General features: G+C 42.5%; 1 protein-coding gene across 1 annotated transcript; it reads left to right on the forward strand.

Annotated features, from left to right (window-relative positions):
* Nucleotides 1-4171: 4171 nt before the first annotated feature.
* On the forward strand, nucleotides 4172-9103 carry LOC111226377 (stonustoxin subunit alpha-like). The gene is made up of 3 exons (XM_022751486.1): nucleotides 4172-4262; nucleotides 5285-6772; nucleotides 8198-9103. The coding sequence occupies exons 1-3, from the start codon at nucleotides 4172-4174 to the stop codon at nucleotides 8761-8763; spliced, it is 2145 nt and encodes a 714-aa protein (XP_022607207.1). The 3' UTR covers nucleotides 8764-9103.
* The last annotated feature ends 2639 nt before the right edge of the window (nucleotides 9104-11742 follow it).

Here is an 11742-nt window from a genome sequence, read left to right on the forward strand (position 1 = left end):
AAAGTGTGTGTGTGTGTGTGTGTGTGTGTGTTGAAATACAAAGCAATGAATGGAGTTACTTTATGGCTGTGTCTGTATCTTGATGATGAGTCAGGTGCAAGCAACTCTGGGGCTGAAAAATGAATCCAACACCAAAGTGACAAAAAGCTGCAGTTCCTCTAACGACCACTAGAGTCTGGCTCCAACAGTGAGTCAGTCCCCATAGACTCCCATGTTAAAACGTCCAACTTTACAGCAGAAATAAACATGTTTACAGCCTGGGGTTAAAACAGTTTTGGTCTCTAGAGCTAATTTCCACCTTCGTATTTCTATAACTCACCTGTTTACATTTTATTGAGGCTTAGAGTTCTCTTCCGAAACCTGTGGGTGATGTCACCACGGCTACAACCGTCTCTATATACAGATGCTGGACAAACAAACGTTGGAGCAGTGGAGAAGCAAAGAGAAAGGTGAAAAAAGAATATATATATATATATATATATATATATACATATTGGTGCTGGGCAGGTAACATGCAGCATCTGTAAACAAGGTCGATGACGGCAGCGAGAGACAAACCCACAAGACCGAAGAAGCACCGAAACCCTCCATAGAACGGATGGGAAGTGCACTGGGTGATAATATCTGTGGGTGTATGACGATGAGCAACCCCTTTCACATCAGTCATAGTCATATGATCCACTGTTAATATGAAAATATTGATTACAGCAGCTTTAAACTGTTTAAACACAGCCCATATCATTGCCAGTTTATTACATGGCCAGGAACATTGTCCAAAAAAAAAGACAATTTACCCTCAATTTCTATTAAATGACTTTCTATAAAAGTATGAAAGTATCATATTATCCTACTTTATCTCTCCCTGTTCGACATGTAGGTCTCAGCCTGAAAACTGACGTGTAAATTCCCGTTTGAACCCAAGTGCTCCTGCAGGACCGGCGTGAGCTTCAGAGCCGGCCCTGGCAGATCAGGTGCACACAGCACATGTGCAGTTATCTCGTTAATTTAAAGGGTTTCTGGGCATCCTGCCAGCTGCAATGGAGTATGCCAAGGTAGTAGAGCATCATAGAGCTAATATTATTTAGAGATATTACAATGATCTACAATATGCTTCATTACATGCGGGGGTTAAGGGTGGGTGTTGTACAGGGACGACTTTGCTCAGCTGGCTGACTTATTGAATGCCGACACTTGCCGGCAGGGTGATCGCAGGGGTTTAAAGTCATCCTGGTGTCGTAGAACTGTTTGCAGAAAGGGCAACAAATCTACGACCTGTGATGCCCTGAGTGGCGTTCGCTCTCCCCAAATCAGAGGAGGTGCAGGTGGGAAATCCCGGGATTATATGAACATGGCTCAGTAACCCCCAAAGGGTTTTATGATTATCTCTTATCACCAGAGTCAAATGAAGCCAGATCACACACTTGAACTATGCTAGGTCTCTATATTAGTGTTTGTTTTTTTTTTTAAATATATTTTTACTGCATGTTTTCCAGCTTCAGTCAGTCTTCTCATTATATTAATTAAGGCCTGATAGTGATTGACAAGCGTGTGTTATAAAACAAATAAGAGATGCCTCTGCGGATGGAAAAACACCACAGTGAAATTCATTAAAACATATAGAGTAGAGTTAAGATAATAAGAAGTAAGTTAAAATAATGAGATCACTATTTATTTCAGTGGGGCCTGATTTATCTGGATATTTAGCTGCTTGTTTAATTTTAATCGATATTTTTTATTTTTCATCCGATATGTAATTATCTAAAACCTTATTGATTTACTTCATCCTTTCTGTTTTAATTGATGTAATTATGACCGATCTGGTCTTCCATACAGATGAGGCTGCATCATGTGTGAGCTTGACAACACTTAAAGGTATTGAGCAGTGATTCAGCAGTTCGTTGTCTGTGGTTTCAGTTTCAGTTTCAACACAATTCACTCCAGGGCTGCAGAACAGAGACAACACCACACACTCAAGACTCAGAGGTAGAGTAACATTCATCATTTCTAACATAAGGGACAAAGCTTGTTGACGCAGCATTAATCTTGATGTTTGTTATTCAGTAACACTGCATAGTCTGTAATTTCATTGTGTTGCATTCATGATGATGTTCTGCACATTCTGTTGCTGATAATGTGCAAAAAGCCAGAATCTTTTAAGTAAGGACACAATTTCCATTTTGGTGTTTCTAATTTTCACCATCATTTACAGGCGATGTCGCAGCATTTCCCCCCAAATTTAAGGTTTTTCATTCTGGAAAGCAGAAAAAATACAGGGTGTGTCACTGAAAGGGAATATAATGAGTTGATATTTCATATGATAAAGTTATTGACTTAAATCTCTAGGATGTTTTTATTGTTTCTATCACAAGTTGGTGCAGTGGTTAGATCAACAGCAAGAAGGTTCTGGTTTTTGAAGCCTGGTTCAGTTTTCTTTCTGGGTGGAGTTTTCCTGTGTTGCCCAGGGCCTGTATGGGTTTCCTCTGGGTGCTCTGTCCTCCTCCCACAGGAGGCATGCCACAAGACATGCAAGTTAGGTTTTCTCCACTCTAACCTGCACTTAGGTTTGAATGTGATGGTTGTTTTTCTCTAAGTGTTGTATATGGTGATAGACTGGCGACCCGATGCGAGCTGGGATTGGCTCCAGCCCCCCCTGCAACCCTCAAAGGATAAGCAGTAGGCTATAGGTAATGGACGGCGAGAGTTTAACATCTGCTCATCCCCGTCCTCTTTCCCAAATGCGTGCCCTTTGGCTCAGTGCTGGGGCACCGTCTTTTTGTGATATACACCCACTTCTTGGGTCCAACTATCTGCTCACATGGCTTCTCAAATCACGGCTACGCAGACCACGCCCAACTGTTACTGTCACTTTCGAGTAAACCTCTGTGAGACCGAACTCTTCATCATCACAGTATCAACACCAAAATGACCAGTTGTCATTCTATGAACGAATGAACGAATGAATGAATGAATGTTGCATCATACGCCACAGAACTCTTGGTGCAGTTCATGGTCATCTCTCGCCTTGACTACTGCATTGCTGTTCTCCAGGGTGGAGAATGTGTGGTCTAGTCACTAACGCCTAATGACTTCTGTGGCGGCACAAATGTACTTGAATTCAACCATCGAGGCTTTTGCTCCTTCCTTATGATCTCGCCTTTCACCAACGCTGAGGTCTCGGGCTTAAAAAGGTTGGTGACCGCTGGTCTAGACGGTTCTCATTTGTGGTTCCCCCGATAATGGAACAAGCTACCGTATGTTATCAGAGCATCTTCAAAACTCCTGTGAAGACTCGTCTCTTCCGAGAGCCGCTCCTGCTCCTCCCAACGAGTCCTCCGACCTGAACAAACATACAGGTCGTTTTTTTGAACCCATCGGAGTGACTCCCGAATTATGGCGGCATGTGTACCGGACCTCGGTTGTCGTGGTTACCATAATATACACACGCCTGTAGCGAAAGCGCCGTACCCAACAATGTCGTGGTTACGATAATAACGGTCATGCCTTGGTTAGGTTTAGGAAAAGATCATGATTTGAGTTAAATAAGTACTTCCTAAACATCAGACGCTCTCTGTTGTCACGGTTACAATAATAACAACGAACGGTCATGGATAATAGAAAAAAATATAACATATTGGTTTCACATGGGAATCGAACGGCGACCTCCTGTGTCATGCTCCTGTGTTTTGTTGACCCATCCATCCACCACAACCTCCTCCTGACGCGGACTTTGTCGCTCTTTATTCTACGTCACTTCCTGTCATAATTACTACGACCACTAGATGTCGCCTAGCAACAAAGCGTAACTATGGGTCACAGTAAGCTGCTGCACAGACGACCTGCAGCCTCGTTTTTCACAGTAGGACATGTCTCCTCCTAACACCATAACACTTGCTGTGTACTTTCGGTGCATTTCTTTGGCTGATGTCCTCGCACTTTGTCTTACTGAACAGATTTTGTACTTACTACTCAACTTCAAGGTCTCCTTCTGTACAGAAGCTCTAGTGTTGCCCCTCACCTATAGGTCACTTGGATAAAAGTGTCCAATGCCAAGTTGTAGTTGTAGTAATTGTGCTACTTAAAGTTCTTAGACCTTACTGTTGGCTTAGCAAACAATTTTCTATTTGTTTGAGTTTTGGTTTCACATACGATGTTTCTCTACCAGGTTGGAGACATGTCTTCAGACATCACGGAAGTGTCTGCCCTGGGTCGACCTTTCACCTTAGGGATGCTTTATGATGCTTTGCAACATAAACTGATCCCAGGTAAGTCTTTATCTGAAGTCTATGAAAGTAACTCATCATCAGAACTCAATATAGTTTATCAACTCACAGAATAAAAATAATAATTTATGATATACAGTAAGATATGCATGGAAATGTATTTTATGTCACAGCATCCTTTGTAAGACAGTGTTTATACCCAGACTTATCCTTCGTCCCTAGTCTCATTACACTTGGTGTGAATTATGGGCACAGCCTCCAGGTATTTCTTTCCCTGAACGGGTTTATCTGTTTGCAACAGGTGTCTTCCCTTGTCTTAGAGAGTTTTAGGGAATAAATGATGTGGGAACAAAACCTATTACCTTAAAGGAGAAGTTAGACATTTTACAAGGCATCAGGAGCCACGCTTTGCGATGCAACGGTATGGGCTGCTGACGCGAAGCAAAAATCACCCACAGGCCAGACCGTCTCATTTCGGTTCGGCCTTCACGGTCTATGATAGCTACAAAGGGCGCCGCCTTAGTAGACTGCGTCCTCTGAAGGACATGAATTGGGACACAGTTTTTGTGTTATCTGAGACTATTTCGTCAAATCTTCCATCCTTTTTAACAAGTCCTCCAACCCTCCGATACGACCCATAGGAGTGACTCCTGAAATAGCGCCCTCGCCCAGTTTTATGCGTACTGGTCATGGTTATCATAATAAACAGAATACTGAGAGCGGCGTACCCAACGCAGCCGTGGTTACTATAATGACGGTCATGCCTTGGTTATAATAAGTACTTCCTCAACATCAGATGATCTTCGTTGTCATGGTTACAATAATAACAACGAACAGTCATGGATAATAGAAACAATATTTAATCCTCCCTCTTCACATTAGCCCATTGAAGGTGTGACAAGCTGTCAGATGCCGGTTCGGTGAAAGGAATTACCGGAAGTTGCGCCCATAACTCACGCTGGAGTTGAGGGTTGTTGAAGCTTTTACTGGCACCTGTCAGCTCTTTGTGTGTCCTCATTTTAACAAAATGATTTTCCTACTTAAAAATGATCCATTATTCATAGGTGTCACATTGTGGGATGAAACAACTCTCAAAGGGCACTCAGTTGAGAACCCTCAGTACAGCAGCGCATTTGAAATCCTCACCTCAGATTCCATTGAAGACAAGTCCTTTCTGCTGGGCGTCGATGCGTCTCTGAAGGCCAGTTTCCTGAGTGGACTGGTTGAAGTTGAGGGATCGGCGAAGTATCTGAACGACAAGAAGAAATTCCACCATCAGAGCAGAGTGACGCTGCAGTACAAAGCTACGACTACTTTCAAACAGCTGTCAGTGACTGATGTTGGAAAAATGGATACACAACAAACAGATGTCATTGAGACGGGCTTGGCGACACACGTAGTCACAGGAATCCTTTATGGGGCAAACGCTTTCTTCGTATTTGACAGCGAGAAGTTAGAGGACAGCAGCGTTCAGGACGTCCAGGGAGGCATGAAAGCTGTGATAAAGAAGATTCCTGACTTTGACATTGAGGGGCAAGTTGATATCAAGCTTACTGACAAAGAAAAAGCCCTGACAGACACATTGTCCTGCAAGTTCTTAGGGGACTTCCTTCTTGAAAGCAACCCTGCAACTTTTGAAAAGGCAGTGAAGACTTACATAAAACTTCCCAAGCTACTGGGAAAAAATGGAGAAAACTCTGTTCCACTGAAGGTCTGGCTGTTGCCGTTGAAGTATCTGAACTCCAAACCTCCTCAGGAGATGACTGAGGTCAGTGTTGGACTGGTGAGGAAGGTTCAGAGTGCTCTGGAAGACTTAGATCAACTGGGAAAAAGATGCAACGACTGTCTGGAGCACAAAGTTGTGAAACATTTTCCGAAGATTGACGAGAAGTTGAGGAGTTTCCAGAAACTCTGCACTTTTTACATGACTACACTCCAACAGACGGTCGCAAAGAAACTGCCCCTCATCAAGAAAGGAAAAGAAGATGAGAGCGAGTTAGAGAAATTCTTAAAAGACAGAGACAAGTCGCCGTTCAGTCAAGACAAATTAACTAAGTGGTTGGATAATAAACAGAGAGAGATCAATGTCATCGGCTCCTGCGTCGATATGATGGAGGGAACAGAGATAAAAATTGTCCCGGGTCAGTTAGAGCTGGAGAGAGAGGTTCTGGCCCCAGGTGTAGAGCATGCTCTCTGCTTTGTTTTCACCTCACTGGAGACCACCGAACCCTACCTGCAGGAGTTGGCCGACTACGTGGATCCGCTTAAGTTAAAGGGCAATGTGGGCGTCGCCCCACCTGCACAGGACCACTGGTACTTGTCAGATGAGGTGGTGGTCAGCATGAGAGGAAAAGCCAAAGCTTTCCACGACCTTGCTGAAGCCCTGAAGAGAAGCAGGGGCTTCAGGTTCCTCGCAGCGACTTCAGCAAATGAGAAATATAAAGGCGCAAACATCTACCATTACAAAGATGGCGTCCTGATCAGTGATGACTTCTCAAGGCCTGACCTTCCTCCGGTGGATGCTATCAAAGACAGAAGTGCTTTAATTTGGTGTGAGTCATTTTATTCCTTCATTTTTCCCACTTCCAGTCAAATAATGACAATTTTCCCTCCTTCAGGAACCGTGCCATGCTAACCGCAACCCTTTAATCCAACAATCCAATCTGACTTTAAGGTTACAGCCTGCAAATTATTATTTTGTAATGATCTAGTGTATAGAGAGTATCAATAAAAAAACCCCAATATGATTATAATAATATTTAGATAATTAATAAGACGGAGGTTAAGCAATAGGCATACCTGGATGTGTAATTATGTTCTCCACCACGATATAAAGCAACAAGACACCATAACATAAATGAACAGATGTGGATGAACGCTCACACCGCCACTGCAGGCGTTAACAACGTGGCGTTAAAGAGGGAAAAGAGGGAGCTGGGTTGTTTTTCTTTTTTAAAATCTCACGTGACTGTGTTGCATTAATAAAACACGTCCACCCCAGTTTGTGGAGGAGGCCTGGCTGTATTTCATTATCAGAGAGCGTATATAGGGAAATTTAATATTCTCCATCTAATGGGGAAATTCAACCACTTGGTTTTATGATCTCTTTACCTTGAGTTTTAATCTACAGACAAATTATCACAAGAGTTTTTGAATCTTTCCGCTTTTGCTTTTCTTCTCTGTGATAAAATCGTTTTGCTTCGCCTCTGGTTTCTCTTTAAAGAGACGCACCCCGGACAGTTTTCTCTCCCCTGGTTTTACTGTTGATAGTGTTGATGTCTGCGAGGATAACTCGCAGACATGTAGACAAACAACATAAACGGAAAAAGGTCAGACAGGTGAAAGTGTCGTATGAAATTCTGAAAGAACTAATGTCCACAAATCATGAAGTAGTAAAAGATGCAGGCGCTCATATCTCTCCAACATCATGACCCCACAGTCAAAACCACTGAGTCTGTGATTAATCCTCCTCTATTGTCTGTGAGCAATGTCTGACTTTTTACAAACAAAACAAACAGCAAACTCCAGATGTTTCAAAACTCAAATTCATATTAAATGATGTGGATTTGTTTTGAAAAGTTCTGTTTAAGGAACATTTTACTATATTTTCAGTGATAACTAAGTGTCATGTGTTTTCCTTTACCTTCAATATGTGCTGCTTTATTTAAAAACCGTGTAATTTAGTCCTCCCCTTCCCAAACACAAATTTGTCACCCCCTGGTTTACCTGGTTTACCTGGTTTACCTGTGCTTACTCACTTCTATGTTTACTGTAGGTCTCAGTACGTGATTCCTTCATACTTTGTACTTCACTGTAATATTCACACTACAACGTGCAGGCTGTAATCTAAAGCTGACAAAGATATATTGCTAATTTAAAATGTTTTCATATTTGTAACCCCAGACAATGCTGTGCTCCGAGTGTGAACAGTGATTATGATGAGTGCTGACAGTGGTGTTGTGGTTTTCCCCCATCAGATGCCAGTGTTCTCACCCTGGACCCAGACACGGCAAACAACAACCTCATCCTCTCTGAGGGGAACAGGAAGGCGACGCACGGAGCGCAGCAGTCCTATCCCGATCGACCCGAGAGATTCGATAATTTTTATCAGGTTCTGTGCAGGGAGGGGCTGACGGGCCGCTGTTACTGGGAGGTGGAGTGGAGCGCTGGCCAAAGTGAGGATGTTGCTGTGGGCGTCAGCTACAAGGGAATTTTTAGGAAGGGGAAAGATGAATTGTGCAGGATCGGGTGGAACGTGATGTCCTGGTGTTTAGGCCACAGGTGGCCCCCCCAAGCACCTACACTCTACGCAGAGCACAATCATAAGAGCCAGTTTTACCCTCCTCCGTGCACCGGCTGCACCCAGCTTGGAGTGTTTCTGGACTGGCCCGGTGGGACTCTGTCCTACTACAAAATCTCATCCAACACACTGAGTCACCTCCACACCTTCTACGCCAAATTCACTGAGCCTCTTTACCCAGCGTTCATGATTTGGCGTGAAGGCAACTACGTGCACCTGAACCCGCCCATGGTCGCAAACTGACAGGCCACACGGCGTTCAGTAGGTCGTAGTTGGGAGTGTCGCTTGGTATCACATGATTCAAGTTCAGCTCACCACACTTAAAAGTGATAGTTGGGTTGTGTGAGGTACTTCCTCCACAGTCAGTGTGTTACCTGCAGTAGATTCAGATTAGTGCGCTGCCAGTTTAGAGAAGCAGCAGGAGCCTCTTAAAAACATCCTCAAACAGTTGAAGTCTACACTTTATTTTGTGATAAAATGCCTTTATTTAGTTCTGGCATATCAGAGTAAAAATCTAGAACAAAGATCCTGAATAAGAGAGTAAAACAGTGACCGGTCTCCACCGCTACAGGGTCTCCCTCAAGGCACGGCTTGAGAAGGAAGTAAACCAGAGTGGAGCACCGTGATTCCTTATATAGACCGATCTCAGGTCAGCTATACAAACACTGTCGTCATGATTCTTTTCAATTAAAATGACCTGTAGAATACAAGTAAACCTGCATGTCTTGTGTGTTTTTAACTTCATATTTGCATTATTCTGCATGTATTTTGTGTCTCTGCTACTAAGACATTTTCTGTCCTCCAGCACATATTCAATAAACTGTAACTCCCCACTGTGTGTCCCAGTATGTTTAATAAAGAAGAGAAGAGTTCAGTTTCACCTCTTTGATAAAATACAAACTCAACTCACAGTTAACTTGTTAACATCTGCGCCATCCTCGGCTCTGGGAGGATGGTTTAACCTCGTTAGTGAACCCACCTGTAGATGTTTCCTGCAGACTTCTAAATCTTATCTCTGGTCAGTTTTGTATTAAATAATTATTGATAAATATGTAAAATTCACCCAAAACTGCTCCAGCTAAAAAAATAAAACAGTCTTGAGCGACAGCTTGAGAGGATTCAGTCCCTACATAACTACACCTTTATATCCGCCACAGTTCCTCACAGCCTCAAACAAACATATGAACCACTTACTAAGCCCCCTTCAGTTCCTCGGCCTCTTGCACTGGTTCAGAGACGTGCTGTCTGCTCGGACCCCGGTATATATACCTACTGTCAAGTCCAGTTTGATTATCTAGTGTATTTTTATTACAATAGAGTGCTGCAGGGATGACGTATTGGCGTTGGCATCACCCTGGTCCCCTTGATGAAAAGCCAGTGAATGAAAGGCTGGATATTTGTTAAGACATGTAAATTTTTTACTGTACACAGCTGCACAACAGCTGGACTCAGTGAGGAATGTAGGCGTGATTTGTTATTTAGGGACACTCGACGAACCGCATTCTTCTTTTTACCTCCTGCCAGAATCATCAGCGCCACGATCACAAACACAAACGTCTTGGCACGACGGAGTCAAAGAGCTGGACATTACTGCTGATTGTAAAAAGCGGGAGAGAGAGAGAGAGAGAGAGAGAGAGAGAGAGACAAAGGCAATAGACAGGATGCAGTGAAAAGCTGAGACGTCGTGTTTTCCAGAGACTGCTGACGGGCACAGTCAAGTCCAGAAAAGGTTTGCACTGTGAGATCTCTAATCAATTGTGAAGGGAAAAAGGGGGAAATACATCACAGTGGCAGTGGGTTGGAGATATAATGTTAATGGGCCTTCTGTAAAGATGATCTCAACAAGAACACCGCGACTTTCCTCTGATGTAACATTAACCCATGTAACCGTCGTTCATGTTTCCTCATCACTGGATTGTGTGAAATTCATTAAAAAATATCTGCTGTCAGAGTCCACTTCTTATCTCGGCTACTGACCTCGAACTAATGGTGAGTTTTCTGGAGCGCACCGACTGCTTACCAAGCCCTTTTCAACTCCATGCTTATAACTGACGGGAACCACTGACATTGTTTTTGTGTTCACAACCACACACACACACACACACACACACACACACACACACACACACACACACACACACACACACACGCAAACAACACTTTTGCTGCATTGCACAGTCGCTTTTTAATTCCACGTCATTTCACTTCAGCTTTAATTTTTCAGTATAATGAGCATGTTTCTCACAGCCACAGCACGTGGAAGTCTGAATCTTTAATTTATAACAACAAAAGAAAAAGTACAGTGAGCAGGAATGTGTTCGTTAATAACAAAACAAAATAACCCAACTAATGATTGGTCTTTGAATCACATGTTCTTGTATGAATGAGTGAATGAGTTTCCTCCCGTTTTAACTAAGGTTCAAACAAAGTTTCTGATTATTTTGCCGTTGAGATATTTCCAGAGGTTTTTACCTGGAAGTATGAACAAGTAGAACAAGTTGGGTGAAACTGGCATTTCTGAACCTTTCATCAATTCATTTTAATGGGAAAAAATTTCCAAAAAGTATTTCAGAAAGTATGAAATATATCAAAGAGAGAGAGAGAGAGAGAGAGAGAGAGAGAGAGAGAGAGAGAGAATAATATCTTAATTGATCTGAACATTTTAAAGGTTGAGTTTCTATGTCGACGTGCATAGAACCTGCCATTGATATATAGCGTCATTACTTCCTTGGTTATGTGACAAGTGGCAGAAATGGGCTTCTGTGTTATTATCACAATGAATTATTACAATTCATCTTTAGGGCGACATGAATTTACAGAATTTCTCGACACCATTCAAGAGTTGTTGTCGTGTTATTTCAGTCATTTACTTGTGTGTTTTCCCGTGTTTCACATTTCACAAGATATTTGTTTCCAAAATTTGCTCTTTATTTATTCATCGTTGCCAACGTGATTTAGATTCTTCTGCTCTGAGCAGCATTCACTATTTATGGACACAGTGATGTTTTAAGTGCAGTTAATTGTGAGCACTCAGAACCACAACTAATAATTAACAAGCAATTAACATATCCATCCCACTCGGGATGGATTCTAAATTGTTCAGACTGTGTACAAATAATTTTAACTCCACACAGACCTGGGCTGAGATTTTGAACCTTTGTGAATCATGGCGAGGCGTGAACTTTGACCCCATCACTGATATATATACATATATTAAAATAT

Source organism: Seriola dumerili, unplaced genomic scaffold (assembly GCF_002260705.1).
Source record: "Seriola dumerili isolate Sdu_G_001 unplaced genomic scaffold, Sdu_1.0 BDQW01000155.1, whole genome shotgun sequence".
Lineage (NCBI taxonomy): Eukaryota > Metazoa > Chordata > Actinopteri > Carangiformes > Carangidae > Seriola > Seriola dumerili.

Coding starts and splice junctions, on each gene's coding strand:
- LOC111226377 (XM_022751486.1), top strand. CDS start 4,172: ATGTCTTCAGACATCACGGAAGTGTCTGCCCTGGGTCGACCTTTCACC. Junction 4,263..5,284: donor GCAACATAAACTGATCCCAG/GTAAGTCTTTAT, acceptor CATTATTCATAG/GTGTCACATTGTGGGATGAA. Junction 6,773..8,197: donor CAGAAGTGCTTTAATTTGGT/GTGAGTCATTTT, acceptor TTCCCCCATCAG/ATGCCAGTGTTCTCACCCTG.